This window comes from Notolepis coatsorum, assembly GCF_963971535.1.
Source record: "Notolepis coatsorum genome assembly, chromosome: 3".
NCBI classification, from domain to species: domain Eukaryota; kingdom Metazoa; phylum Chordata; class Actinopteri; order Aulopiformes; family Paralepididae; genus Notolepis; species Notolepis coatsorum.
Window position 1 is genome coordinate 27,274,013 of NC_140167.1, and position 16,559 is coordinate 27,290,571.

The 16,559-nt window shown below is 41.9% G+C and overlaps 1 protein-coding gene across 1 annotated transcript in view; it reads right to left on the reverse strand.

Annotated features, from left to right (window-relative positions):
- The window catches only part of tiam2a (TIAM Rac1 associated GEF 2a), a 91,137-nt gene that overhangs the window by 37,478 nt on the left and 37,100 nt on the right, over nt 1-16,559 (reverse strand). The window contains 1 exon segment of the mRNA XM_084311574.1: nt 7,945-8,039. Within this exon segment, the coding sequence (XP_084167700.1) occupies nt 7,945-8,039 (95 nt within the window).

Here is a 16,559-nt window from a genome sequence, read left to right on the forward strand (position 1 = left end):
ACTGCAAACTGTGAGTCGTTCAACTCCACTCCTCCTCAAAATCATCCACAGGTCCCTCTCCCAAATGCCTTTCATTCTGTGTGTTGAGGGACTGTACATCTTCCATAAAGGTGGGATATAAATGTTTACTGTGGCAAAACTAAAAATAAATTGTCGATAGCAGAAGCTATCGAGTTCCAGGACAATTCTCATTGTTGATGAAGCATCTAATCTGCAGAAAACTATGAAAATGTTTAGATGGTATGCCATATTTGGCTTTGAGTTGTTCAAATAATAATACATTTTCAGCCTTGAACAAATCACTAATAATCCTGATACCTTGGTCATAGGTATAATGTTTTCATTACCTTGTTGACGGCCCTCTCTCTCCTGGGCCTAGTCCTCCATTCTGGGTGTTCAGGTCTCATATTTGTTTTTTTATTTTTGATTAGTAGGTTGGATTCAACAAAAAATAATGACAGAAATAAAAATAAAAAGTTCACCTCAACGAAAAAAGTTAATCCAAAATGTCCAAACAGGAGTTGGTTACTCGCATCACATGGACAACACAAGTCTCCCTCTCTGGGCCACACAGCTGCAGCTCATCAGAGCAAACCCCCACATGATCAAATCCAACCAATTCAGGTGACAATGGGCGTACGATTATGCAAATAACCGCTCAGATCAGACAGAGAAAAAAAAGGAGAGAGGAGGAAACTATGAGGATGAGACAGCCCAAAGTTACTCATTACTAGGAGACAATACTACTTCCTCATCACTATGACTAAAGGCATCTCGAAGTTTAGGCAAACATGGAGCAACCCAACTAGGGCTGCTTCGGGGCCGAGATTCGATTTTAATTCGAAGCTTCGAGATAAAAAAAAAATTTAATTATAATTAAAAAAATTTAAATATATTCTTTTTATGTTTGTGGGACTTGTACAGCACTTTGTTCAACTTTGTCAGTGCTGTAAAGTTTAAACCTTTTTAAATCTTAGACAAACAAAACACTTTGCTTTCATGAAATATTGTAAGCCGTCATTTGAGGCTTTATAAAAGCAGCACAATGAACACATCTGTCAGTGCAGAGTCCGACCTCATCTTAAATAACAAACAGCATTGCTTGTTGTAGTTAACAAAGAGAGGAAGAGTTAATTTTGCACAAAAAAAGAAAAAATCATTAAAAAAAAATGTAATTCATTTTTATTTTCATATTCAAATCCCATGCCCATCGAATGAAGCTTCGAAGTATTTAAGACAGCCCTAAACCCAACCCACATTCAAATGAGTTTATTCCTCATCTTCCCCAGAGTCAGACAACAAGATAGGTAGCCTTCTCATCTCACGCATGCAGTACAGAGAGAGGCTAGAGCAGAGAAACATGGTTGTTAATCACATGCATGAGGCTAGAGCAGAGAAACATGGTTGTTAATCACATGCATGAGGCTAGAGCAGAGAAACATGGTTGTTAATCACACGCATGAGGCTAGAGCAGAGAAACATGGTTGTTAATCACACGCATGAGGCTAGAGCAGAGAAACATGGTTGTTAATCACACGCATGAGGCTAGAGCAGAGAAACATGGTTGTTAATCACACTCATGAGGCTAGAGCAGAGAAACATGGTTGTTAATCACACGCATGAGGCTAGAGCAGAGAAACATGGTTGTTAATCACACGCATGAGGCTAGAGCAGAGAAACATGGTTGTTAATCACACGCATGAGGCTAGAGCAGAGAAACATGGTTGTTAATCACACTCATGAGGCTAGAGCAGAGAAACATGGTTGTTAATCACACTCATGAGGCTAGAGCAGAGAAACATGGTTGTTAATCACACTCATGAGGCTAGAGCAGAGAAACATGGTTGTTAATCACACGCATGAGGCTAGAGCAGAGAAACATGGTTGTTAATCACACGCATGAGGCTAGAGCAGAGAAACATGGTTGTTAATCACACTCATGAGGCTAGAGCAGAGAAACATGGTTGTTAATCACACGCATGAGGCTAGAGCAGAGAAACATGGTTGTTAATCACACGCATGAGGCTAGAGCAGAGAAACATGGTTGTTAATCACACGCATGAGGCTAGAGCAGAGAAACATGGTTGTTAATCACACTCATGAGGCTAGAGCAGAGAAACATGGTTGTTAATCACACGCATGAGGCTAGAGCAGAGAAACATGGCAGATGAAAACAATGCATGTGTAGGGCAACGCCAATAAGGTATGAAAACAGCTTATTTTGTGTTTTATAGCCACAAGTCGATTAGCAGGGGTATATGGGGCATTGAAACTTAGCCATTATGGCATTACGCATTGAGTTTACCTGCCCAGGGTATTCTAGGTTATTCAAATGTGCACAGCAAATTTGAATATGACATTTTAAAGTTTGGCCTGATGGTGCCACTAGAGGAAAGGTCCTGGGTCCACAAAACATACATTTCTTCTTGGGAGTCATGAATGTGCACAGTAAATTGTACAGCGTTCCGGGCCATTACTTTCCCCCAAAACCACCATAGCGAGCCAGATCAATTTAAACTGGGGTTTCCCAAGGGACCTATCGAAGCCCAATTCAGTTGACTTCTTTAAAATCGATCCCTTGAGCTCATAATGGAACCATAACATTGCAGTCAAACGAAAGCTGTGAAGCTATGCAGGCAAGTCTATCAGTAAGTAACACACGCAGCTGCAGGAAAAGCCCATTCAATATCCTAATGGCAAACAACATGGCTGCTAAGTGCTAAGTAAGCACTTCCCCCAAACATACACACATGTGTGCGCGGCGGCTCTCAGGTGTAATAAGCCCAAATTGGAATTCACAGGACCAATTAATCAAAGGTAGTCAGTGTTGCGAGGTAGCCGATTACACACTGTAACGAGGAAGAGCCTGAAATGACTCGTTCCTTCCCATTCGTCTCAATTGACTCTCAGACTGCCGTGTGCATCTATATGCTGATGTACGGCGGAATTTCACACCGCCGACTCAATTCTTTTTCCACCCCAGAGAACAATGCGGCTGCAGTGTGCAGATTAAATTCGGCTATTTGTGAGGACGGCAAATCAGATTTACCGGCACCGATATCTCACCCTGTGTGTTGCCGTGTTGTTTTCACTGACGGCACAGTGGCTGGCTGAGTCTGATGGGATCAAGGTGCAGAAAGATGCTCTTATTCTCCCTCTCTTTCTTTTCTCATACACACGTACATGTACACACACACCTATCGTGCCTCACCATGAGACATTATGCACAATCACCTGCACACACTTACACACCTCTGGCACACCTTCTTTATGCATATGTACACACACATGCATGCGTGCACAGACACCTTATAGTAATCCTCTTTAAGCATAATGCTAACATACACACTCGCATGCAGCACCGTTTAAACACATGTACAATCTCACACACACATCAAAATAACCTTTAAACATAAGCATGATGTACACACATCCACACACACCCACCCACACACACACACACATCTCATCCAATCACTCCCAATGGTGTTCAATAAAAGTGCAGAGCAGAGAGCAGCAGTGCTGCAGTGCAGATCTCAGCTCAGAGGAACTGACTCATGTGGCTGGGCAAACAGAGCGAGAGCGAGAGAGAGAGAGAGAGAGAGAGAGAGAGAGAGAGAGATAGAGAGAGGGATAGAGAGAGAAAGAGAGAGAGCAAGAGAGAGAGAGAAAGAGAGAGTGAGAGAGAGAACAAGAGAGACAGAGATAGAGGAGGGGATAGAGAAGAAAGCAGAGGAGAGAGACAGTGAGCCAAGGAGTCTGTCTTCTCTAATCCACCTCAGCACTGACCCCAGGTCAGACACTCTACGGTACTGTACTACTAGCCTAGTCTACTGACACACACAAGTAGTGAGGGACGTTGGGGGGGACGTTGGGGGGGGGGGGGGGTTCTCCACTCACTGGGTCACTGCACTGAGGAAACAGACACAAACCCGTCCTTTCTTTTCTCTCCTCAGACTATATTGTTTGTGTAGCAAAGCACCTCTCTCAGTATGTGGCCTTAAGTACATAGTAAACGCATACATCCACATAGAGACGCACACGCCTCGCGCCCCGTCTCCATCATTAACCCTTTCACTGCCACGCCACAAAGGGTTAACACTTTCACTACCACACTGCAGAAGGTTTAACCCTTTCACTACACACTGCAGAAGATTAACCCCTTTCACAACCACACTGCAGAAGGTTAACCCTTTCACTACCACACTACATATGGTTAACCCTTTCACTACCACGCTACAGACGATTAACACAATGTGCGCCATAAAGGAGTTGTTAACTCGTTATTGGCCGCCATGCGTTGAGCGCCAGAAACGAGTTTACTCGTTTTTGGGATCGTTATTTCGTTTATTCGCTATATCTATTCATAATTCATAGCTGCAGCCTCTGGTATCCCCTTCAGAGCCTGTCTGAGCTGGCAGACGGTCAACACCGCCCTCTACTGCAAGGCGGAGCTATTGCATCTCATTGAAAATGGGCTGTTGTGTTTTAGGAGGCGATATGAGCCGGGCGGGCGGGGTTTAAATACTCGGGCGAGCCAGTTCTATACAACGATGGCATTGAACAGTAACTCCGCCCGCCCGTCATTGTGAAACGGTCGGTAGTGTGGTACAGACCTCCACACAGCATTATTTGGAATTGCGATCAGATATTTGGATGATCTCTTTTGCATTACATCAGATACAAGGTAAGAACATTATATATAAATTTGATCGTTGATCTGACATTTATTTCTACCCCGATCACAGCTATCTGTGTGGACCGTGTATGGCTGTTTACCGTTGGGTAGGAGGAGGGGGGGGGGGGGGGGGGTCACGACGGGAATTTCATGTATGGACGAGGAGACATAATACTGATAATCTAGCGTTGATTTCAGGATGATTAGATAATCAGCCGAAAAATTACAACGTGATGACTGGATTACAGTAAACTGCCTTTTCTTGTCTTTTTCCTGGAATTACTGAAAAACGCCCAAACCATACTCTATTCAAAACGGTATAAAACGGAAATGGACTACGGATGAAAAAACAATCTGTCTCGGGCATGTTGACTAGAAGCAACTCACTGAGACTTGACGGCGTTATTAGACCCATAGATATAATATAAGATATATTTTAAGCACTCGCAAATGTCACAGTCTAAAACTATACCCATTGAATAAAGACCTGGCGATGAATGGGGTATCAGCGCCCCCTGCTGCTGGCGGTCAATGTGTTAACCGGGGGTTAATTGATGAGTGTATTGATGAGTGTTCGTGATGACCGCACACTCATTACCTTACCACTCTCCTCAATAATAAGACACTCTCGCCAAATCTTTTTTATTAGCATAACGCTGAGGCCCAATTTCCAAAGGGACGGCCCGCACTCAATTTATTTAATGACTTCACTAAAGTTATTATTTACATATAAAAAAACATGGCCCAGATAAACACAAACCCTCAACACAGGATGTAAATATCCCTGCAGATATCTTGAAGTCACCAGAGGGAGGTGTAACGGAACGTAGACCAAATGCGGCCACATTTTTATAGGATTCTAGCACATTTTCAATAGCGAATATTACCGTTTTCATTGAGGTTTCTTACAAATTAACGATGCTTTATGTTGTCCTTTATATGCCGATTATCATTAAAATCTTAAATTGTACCATATGTCCCCCTTTAGACAACATATGTAACGCTACCAGCACACTTTTGTTAAGATAATTAGTTTACCATTTGCGGTCGCTATACCGAGGTCGCAGTAATAGTTTACTTAAGCATTACATCACACGCAGGAGTGGTTTGTGACCAATAAACCATGCCTAGGGGTGGTTGTTAGGCCCGAGGCGCAGCCGAGGGTCGTTAGACCCCCCTAGGCATGGTTTATTGGTCACAAATCACGACTGCACGTGGTGTAAAGCTTTTATACAACTGCCAGATTCATCCAACCTTATTTCTATACAATAAACACACATTAATCGAAGATTTATTGAAAAAACCATCCGCCAGAAAAAGTAGTTCCCACAACTCCATGTGGAAGCAGCTTGAAGTGCATCCAACCAAACTAACACATCCAACTGTGTATTATTGGAATGATTGAGAGAAGTTGCCTCATGTGGAAGCAGCTTGAAGTGCATCCAACCAACTAACACATCCAACTGTGTATTATTGGAATGATTGATTGAAAATTTTATTACCAGATGCAGAATATAAAGTAGGTAAAACAAATTAAAACGTTTTCTTTGCCCTATAGGAAAAAAACGTTTTCTTCGCCCTATTTTTTTATTTATTTCTTTTAGCCTAAACTTAACCAGTTGGAAACCAGGGGTACAGTAATAAAATTAGCAATCAACCAATCAATCAATTCAATAGACCATGCTCACTTAAAACAGCGCTGCTTCTCTCTCAGTCTGACTCCCCCGCTGTTGCAGACAGGAGTGTGTGTGTGTGTGTGTGCGTGTGTGTGTGTGTGTGTGTGTGTCACAGTGTGTGTGTGCGTGTGTGTGTGTATGTGTGTGTGTGTGTGTGTGTGTGTGTGTGTGTGTATGTGTGTGTGTGTGTTTGTGGGTACGCCAGCGTCGGACAGTGTGTGAGAGAGAACGCTGCAGTCAGTAGAAAGTAGGAAGGAAGAAATTTAAATCAATCAATTAATCTATCAATCAATCCGCGATTTTTCTTTTGTTCTAGATTGAGTCAAGACCCATCAATTACATCATCCAACATTGTTTAAAGGACTAACACATTCCCCTTGACAGAATCGCTTCATATTTAGTCGTTATGGTGCTTTCAACATAACCATTTGTTGTCCGCGATCTTGTTTTCTCCCGGAGTGAGCCGGGGAGGGTTATGTGATTCGGTTGTGGGCGGGTCCTGAGCCCAGGACCGTGGATTGTTGCCAATAAAGACGTGTGAATGGCCAATCAGAATCGAGAAATTTGCATGCCGTTGTATAACGCTGTTCAGATCACGGCGAAGAATAGACACATCCCAGTGACCTGTGACCTGTGCTAAGGATCTTGGGAAATGTATTCATGTAGTTTTCAACATTTTCACCTTTTAATTTTAAACCAATGCTGCCATCTACTGACAACAGAAAGTGTCTATCGTCACTTCCGTATACAGCGTCGCCCGAAACCCATTCTAGAGATTCCCACTTTTTACTGGGAATGGGGCGTGGCCGTATTTGGTCCCAGACAATAAGAGTGGCTGCGATTGGTCACCGTGACGGTCCTCTTTGGAATCGTCCCTTTCCATATCCATGTGCAAATTCATCAACAGAATAAAATGTATATAAATGTAAAACTTCTGCCTGCCTGTCAGGCAGTTTCAGAGCAAGTGTCAGTAAGAGTGTGAGTGTGAGTGTGAGTGTGAGTGTGTGTGTGTGTGTGTGTGTGTGTGTGGCAGTGTGCTCTTTCCGCATGGGCGTTGGACACAGCCTCCTCTCTCAGTTTGTAGTCTGTGTGACAGTAATAAGCTGCCTTTTCTAGTGGTGGCCAGGATGGAGAATCCTAATTACGGGAGTGAAGACAAGTAGTGACAGCATGTCTTCTGAAGCCTCCACACAGCTGGCACTCAACGCACGCACACGCACACACATGCACACAGTGTCACAATACAGTCACAAAGACAGACAGACAGACGACAGACGCACACCCACTCTTTGAGCCAGTGAAAAGAATGCTGATTGAAGCTGTGGTGAACGCTTTGTGAAGAGTGTATTCACATCAATGTATTTCTCTGAATCATTAGCACGCGCGCACACACACACACACACACACACACACACACACACACACACACACACACACACACACACACACACACACACACACACACACACACACACACACACACACACACACACACACACACACACACACACACACACACACACACACACACACACACACACACACACACACACACACACACACACACACACACACACACAGGGTTCCTACCTTGCTGAGTTGAACTGTCCTGTGTGGGTGATGGGAGACACCATTCTCCAGGCCTGGGCCAAGGGAATCACCACCGTCAACCACTGTACACACATCTAGACAGAGAGGGGGTGGGAGGCAGAGAGGGAAGGAGAAAGAGATAGGGAGTGAGAAAAAAGACGGAGAGAAGAAGAGGGGGAGACAGAGAGGGGGGAAGAAAGAAGGAAAAAAAGAAGACATAAGCATTAGCGTCTACTGTTTTGAATGTGTGTCTGAATGTGTGTGTGTGTGTGTGTGTGTGTGTGTGTGTGTGTGGTGTGTGTGAGAGAGAGAGAAGTAATCCTCATCCCACATCATCATTGCCTCTGAAACGGGAAGTAATATTTACTACAGCACATCCACCTACGGCCAACAAGACATAAACACAGCTGGTTAGTTATGAGATATGAGACATGCCATGTCACGGGCGCCTGCCTGTCGCTGAGAACTTAAAAATGTCTCCATTCTAATAATGTATGATAACATACTGTGGTTTCTATTTTTAGATCAGTGCCCCTAAAAATGAAAAAAATAAATAAAAGATCACCAGAAGCACTTCTAACGTGGTTATTGTCGGTACGGAGACTCTCACTTTCAGAGGAGTATGCCATCTCAAATGCACCCGAACGCATGAATGGATGAGAGTAGACTGACTGTGGTGTGTTGAAAACATCCCCCAGGTCCTCCCTACATCTCATTAGACGGCTCATCTCTTGCTGCACTCGCGGACTGAGCGGTACAGGGGATCTTTTGTCCCCTCAGCCATCAGACGGTTTAACACCTCAGGCGAGGGCAATGGCGCGTGAGTCGTCGTGCAATAGCAAATGTGCAGTTTAATACTGCGCTCATTTATCTTCATTTGTTGATCTATTTTACTGCTGCTACTGTACCGTTTTAAAATATATTTAACTTTTTACCTCATTGTCTGCATTTGTACCTCATTGTCTGCATTTTTACTTCATTGTACTTAGATTGTACTTAGGTTGTACTTTAGTTTGTATATTGTATTGTATAGTGTTATTCCTCTTTTACTTACTTTTTTACTGTATGAAGCACATTCTCAGGGGCTCATACAGAACCAAGCATTTCACTGTAATGTACATGTATACGTACATGTACCTTGCAGAACTTGTAAGTCGCTTTGGATAAAAGCGTCAGCTAAATTACTAAATGTAAATGTAAATATGTGACAAATAAAAACAAACTTGAACTTGAAACTTGAACTTAAGTGCTGTTTTTGTTGTTTGTCCACCCCATTTGCTTTACTCGTTTGACTCTTATTGTGTGTCCGTCAATGTTGATCAACTGTCATGTTGGCTGATGAGAGCTTCTGGGTACCTGAATTTCCCCAAGGCGTTCAATAAAGTATCTATCTATCTATTGATCATTACATTCAAAAGTCCTGATACTGACTCACTCAGCAGTTGAAGGTGCAACTAGAAGATACAGTAGAATCACTAAGTCTCTCTGTCTGTTATTCACAGAGCACCATCCATGAATGCTTTCATAGCGGAGAGCAGTTGTTCCCCTCCCCGCCTCCCCATCAGCCTTCCTGGGATTGTACGCCCTCTAGAGGAAGAGGGGGTAACTGTGGGGCTACAGGAAGTCCAATCTTGTGGCTTTGGGTTGAGGAAGTACTACGCCAATGGTTTGTTGTTTAGATCAACCCGTGAACACAAAATTCAAACAGAATTGACCAAAAAATGTAAAGCTTTCAAGGCTGAAAGTGTTTAGCAAGGTGAGGAGGAGAATGTCAGCATTAAGAGTCAGATATACTTTATATTGACACATACATGTGTGATCCTGTCCTGACATGGCTGACTTCATCTATAAAATAAATATCAATATCCAGATTTTTTCCTATATTTTTCCTATATTTTAAGGCGTACTCATTAAGTCCATTGACAACATGGTTTGACTCCCAAGCATTAGCATCTTGGAGAAAAATAGAAGAAAACATAGTAGCCCCACATAGACTGAAGGACATAGCATACACTAAACTACCAATCAAGCACTGTGAACGAAAATTTGGCCCCATAATTACTCATGCGATCCGGATATGGCGTGAATCACAAAAAAAAAATCCTAACCCACAAGAATGGCACAATCATACTCCCTTATTCAATAACAATGCTCTCTTAATTGGAAAACGACCTATAAGATTCCCTATATGGGAAGAGCAAGGCATACACTCATTAGGGGATGTTTTTAACAAACAGGGTTTTTGTAGTGATAAAGAAATACGCAAAAAATTTAATCTCACCAAGTCCACATGGCTTTTTCACAAACAGTTAGAGCTATGTTTGAAGTCTCACGGTGTTCCATTAGACAGACCAATTGAACACCACAGATACCACAAATTCTTCTACTCAAGAGAGACATCGAGAGGTTTTGTTTCAGAATTTTATCATCAATTACTAACGTCCTCGTATGAAACCCTCCAACTTGACTCTGTCTGGAGGAGGGATATACCAGACCTGGAAAATGACTTTGATTGGCAAGGAGCCTGGGCAAATGTCCGACTTACATCAAGGAACCCGGATCATCAACAAATCAATCTTAACTATATTCACAGGACATACTTGACTCCTATAAGACTGTGCCGAATGGGGCTCAAACAAGATTCCAAATGCACCCAATGTACAAATGGGGACGAAGGGACATTTATGCACATGTATTGGGACTGCTCACCAGTTAAGGCATTCTGGAAAGATGTGACCCAACAAATATCAAAACTCGTATCTTGGAATATACCTGTACACCCCTCGGTATTGCTGTTGAATGATGTTTTTGAGTTTGCAGTGAATCCACAGCTAAAGAGATTGGTTTTATCGGGTATCACAGTAGCCAAAAAGCTGATCGCATCACGCTGGTTTCAACCGGAAAAAATGTGCCGTAAAGTTTGGTTTCTTACATATCTCGATGTAATTTACCATGAAATATCTACAGCAAGAATTCTGAGTCTCAATGAATCCAAAATGTCAATGTGGTTAGAAGTGGTGGAGAGAATAAAAGCTAGCTTATAATGGTAGTGTCTGGTTAGGTGCGAGGGATAGTGGAGGTACTTCTCAAGGTGGGGTCCGGGAGGGGGGGGTTCGAGCTGAGCATATGTATGTAGGTTTTTTTTTTAGATAACAGGTATTATGGGTATATCTTATATAAAACAACTAACCAAAAGGTGATCACATTGGATGTGCCCTGACAATTAATGCTTGTATATCTTATCGTGTGTTGTCATGTTTGTTTATATGTTTGTTTAAAAAAGAATAAAAAAAAAAAAAAAAAAAAAAAAAAAAATACAAAATAAATATCGAATACAAATCCAGTATATAGACCATGTCAGACAACATAAACATTCTAAAAGGGTCGCCAAATAGAGTTCCTGTTATAGTGTTTTCTAATATAAATAACTAATCTACTGTAAGATCTATACAAACCACACACATCCCCTCTACACTGCTACACCTGCCAGCATTCTGCATCATCCCCCCTTACCTTCCGAGTGACAGGCGGCACACGAATGCGACCTCATGTAATCGATAAGCAAACATTTTCTCAACCAGCCAGGCATCGGCCACTCGTACGTCCAGCAGCACGGACGCTCTCAATGTTCCAAATCTGACAGCTCGCTCTCGCAACAAGCTAGAGACGAGCTGAATACTGATCGTTCCCCCCACCCCCAAAATACAGCATCGTCAGCTGGAAGCAGCGAAACGTCTTCTCCCCCTCTTGACCATATTCTGAAGTTTGACACGTCCTCTGCAGCATTCTGCTGATCTCACGGTTTTCAAACACATTCAGGAACTAGAACCAACACACTTTACACTTACTTCACTCAAGTGTATACGGAGGAGGAGGTGTGGCGGCTAGCTAAGGGGCGGGGGCGTCAACACAACCTCCGTCCAACTGACACCGACTGGAAATGGTATCAAAAACAATATCGAGAAAATCAACGTTTTAAATCTCGACCCGCGATTGTGACATATTGAATATTCACGATTTCCAAGATATTACGAGACTATTTTCAGATACGCTCGGCTCAAACCGCAAAATAAAGTGTACTGTGTGAAGGCAGTTGGGTTCAAAATTAGACCACTAGGCCTTGATATTCTGGCATCACCGTCGGTGTAGACTAGGGCTGCAACTAACGATTATTTTGGTAGTCGACTAATCTGTAGATTATTTTTTCGATTAGTCGACTAATCTAACGATTATTTCTGTAGATAATTTTTTCGATTAGTCGACTAATCTAACGATTATTTCTGTCACACCCTCCATCTCTGCTTCCTGTGGGCGCGGCTCCTTTTTCCGGGCTCTTAGCAGACTTCTTAGCTTAACATAACAGACCGACAGTAAGTTTGGGGGAACTAATGGGATAACTGGGGTTGCAACAAAAGTGCAACTAGGGCTAAAAACACAATGAAATAAAATAATAATAATAATAAATAATATATCCTTCTTAGCAGACTTCTTAGCTTAACATCCCAGGGAACTAATGGGATAACTGGGGATGTTGTTTGCTCCTGACAAGAGTCTCAAAGTCTGGGGTGATGGTAGACAAAGCAACTCTGAGGTCATGCTCAATGTCCAATCTGTTCCTCTGCTCTGTCTTCAGCTGGACCAGAGCTGAGAAGCCACTTTCACAAAGATAGGTATTGCAAAAAAAAAATATATATCACTGATTCTTGAGAGTCGGGACAAAACACTTTTTAAATATTATATTTTGAGAATGCACACTATATTAATTAGAGTTATATATTCATGTAGAGAAAGGTCTGAGCTGTTTAACCATGTAAAGGTGCGGGCTCTACATAGAAAAACATTTTCAACAAAAAGATCTAATGCTCCTTTATTACTTAAACAACATAAACTGAAGAAGGAATTCGTATTTTCCCCAAGATTAACAAAAATAAATATCTGACGGTGTTGACGAGAAACTGACGGAGTTGACAAAATTGGATTTGCATCTCTGCTCAATTTTTTAAACAGATGGAAGTGACAATAATAAGAACTAATAACTCCTTGTCTTATACTGAACATTTTGTTAACTCAATTGTAATAAACAACAAACTTTACATACACTGTTTCCAACTATTACAAAATGCACCGTTTCCAACAACAAAAACAGTAATGGAGAACAGTACCCCTTCTTCTCGTCCCTGTTTTAATCTACCTCCTCTACACCACTTCCTGATCTCCACTTTCTCACCCACTTCTCCTATTCTTTTCCTTCTGCATTTCTGATTAGTTTCACTATGATGTCTTGAACTGGGCAGAAACAGACATCCTTCTTGCCACATTTGGGCTGAACCACATTTCTGTTGGACCATGGGGATGCAGAAATTCCACTTTCACATCTTGTTGCTCATTATCCACATCGATGGTCTTGGCTAGCCACCAGTGGTCATCATATACTACTGCTAACCAGTCTCCATTACTAAGGCTGCTAACAGTCGTTACTGTCACCGTACCCTCAGGACCTTTCAAAGGTTCTTCGTCCAACTCCTCCATTACATCTTCCATCTCCATACCCTCTTCCATCTCATTTTCCATCTCCTCCCACAACATGGCCAGATGTCTCTTCCTCCTTGCCCTCCGTGTATCACTCTGCTGTTCTCCTGGGTTGCCATGGTAATAGGAGGTAGCTGGGCAGAAGCACTGGCAATCCAACATCTCGCTGCAAAAGCAGGATATTTGTCTGTTGTGGATCATGTCCTTATGTGCGATGATCTGGTGTATTTGTCTTGTTGAGGGAACCGGTTTGAGAGGATTCATGAGAAGTGTGTCGTATCTTTGCATGTCTTCTTCCACAATATGATACAGCTGAACACCATTCAGACTGTTTGAGACCTTTTTGAAGAATATGTGTCCATCCGTCACATAATTTCCTCTCAGGACCAGGTTGTCAGCTGTTCTTTTTACTGTTCCGCCAATGCCGTCTGGTGCGCCCTTACCATGAGAAGTGGGGAAGAAGTTCAACGTTGTCCTTTCAAACCCCAGTGTAGGTGGGATACCAGACAGAAGAAAAAAGTTCTTCTTGTTCTTGTTTGCTTGGACCATCAGACCAAAAGTGCACGGTGGTAACCTGTGGATATTTTGTCTTGATATCTTTTAGGACTGGATCCATTTGTGTCCAGATTGCTGCAGCATCCTGTCTCTTTGACTCTGACAGTGTGCAAAACCCTGCCTTTCCACCCTTAGTGTAATACATTCTGGTATGGAGTGTTATCTGTGGCAGATTTTGTCCGAAATGGCAGGCCTGAACTTCAGCTTTATATTTGAATTTCCAGGATTCTGAAAAGTCAACATGGACGATTGCTGTACTCTCATCACAGGACTCAATTGTGTTGCTGTATTCTTTTGACTGGTTTCGCAATGAACACACATGTGTTGTGGTTTCCTTTCTGAGTTTTTGCTCATAGAGTTTGATGAGCAATGAAAGGCTGCCTCGGTGTTCGACGAGCTTAGTGTTCATGTCGATTCCATTGCATGTCTTCTTGAACTCTCTCCCACTGCCTCCATTGAACATCGATTTTGTCTTGCTCTTGGGTTGTAACTGTACCTTTGTTTAGACATTGTGAGCAGGCGCGAAGAAGGCAGGCCTCACTTGCTGGAGAGCAACAAACTAATTGAAAACTGTCATCCAGTTTGTTTGACTTCACATGACATCACAACACCAGACATTTTAAGGACCTCGAGCATTAAGCATGCATTTTCATGTATTTGACACAGACATGTCTTCCGATCAGATGCTTTTGGTGCTGTGACATAGAAGGACCTCAGAGCACAGAATGAAGAATAGCTCAGATTTACAGTGGGGTTCTTAATCTGGAATTCAATGTGGAGGTTGAGCATGGAGTCTAGCAGGATCATTATGTGCCGCTTGATCTTGTTCCTGGTGATTGTGTCAGTCTTATCCGTTGTCACACGTGTAGAGTTCAGGAAGAAATCCTGAACAGTCTGTGTTATACCCTGTATTAATGTTGGCTTTTTCTGAGGCTGCTCCTTTTCTCTCATTAACTTGTAGGTTAACCCAAACTCTTTCATTTGTTGAAGAAGACGATACTTTTTAAGAATCGTGCCTGATGACACACTCAGTGCTGGTTTTTGGCGCCGTGGGCCAGGAGTTTGTTTGTCTTCAGCTCTCTTCTGGGGATGTTGTGGAATAGAAGGGTCTTTTGGATTTTCGAATTCCTTACTTTGCTTCCTGATAGCATCTTCTTTGTTTCTGTGCCTGGAGAGTCCAGTGGTGATGTATTTGTGATGTATTTGATCCTGATATTTCTTGAACTCTACACTTGTGACAACTGATAAGATTGAGACAACTGACTAGCAAAATATTATCCTGTTGATCACTCCATACCATAATGTATTACACTATGGATGGAAAGAGTCAGATAAAGGATGATGTAGCAATCTACAGTAGACACACATGGACCAGTCCTATATTAAGAATTATTATAAAGATATTAAGATGAAATATCCACAGTTTACCACCGTTCACCTTTGCTCTGATGATCTAAGTAAACAGTATAAGAACAAGAATAACTGTTTTCTTCTGTCTTGTATCCCTACTGGGTTATGAAAATTTACATCAATCAATCAACCACGTAGACAAGTGATATATTTATATTTATGTATTAACACATGTGCTGGGAAAGTAAGACAATTATTCAATAAGCAGACAACAGCCTGCCCATGCTCTAAAAGTCAGAAGTGTATTGTAATGCATGCTATTATATGCACACTTCTGTGCAGATACAACTCTGAAATAACATTTAAATCCTTTACCATGTTCAAAAATAGTATAATAATAGCATATTATGAGGTTATTGATGGATTTGTCAACTCCGTCAGCTTACACGTCAACTCCGTCAGACACAAAATCTGACAGAGTTGATGTCTGACGGAGTTGACAAAAAGGCACACATTTTCCCTCCAAGCCTGTATTGTGCACTGCAGCTAGATAGTTTTTTGGCAGTTGCTAGCTGTCTTAATAATCTCACTGAAACACTTGAATTCAATCCACTATTGTTTTTTTAAAGTATAATAACGGAGAGATGGTGTTGACATGTTCCAGCTGTGACCATAGGAATATTGACATTGTTTGTCTAAAATATCAAAACGTATCAAATTTACCAGACCATGTGTGGTAGTGTTGCATTCACCACAGGCAGGGAAAGGAAAAGGGGTCCTCAGGGATAGAGCTGGCCATGTTATTGCCTGATTTAATTAGGTTTATGAAAAAGTCTGACGGAGTTGACATAAACTGAGGACACAACTTTGATAGGCAGATTTCTATGGAAAATATTATTTGAGTTTCATGGCATGCATTGTTTTATACATTTATAACCCTTATCCTTGATTTGATATGTATGTTTTCACAAGTGGAGAGGTTTTTCAAGCTTTTTTGGGCTGGTCAATAATGTGACCCTTGCTGAGGACAAGGAAATTAACATGGGAGCTTCTAACCACAGATTATACATTTAAACAAATATCCCCCAAAAAACAAATATATGTGCTAAAACATAACATCAGTATACACAATACCTTTAGATTGAACTTTGAGAGTGAGTATGTCAATCATTATTAATTTC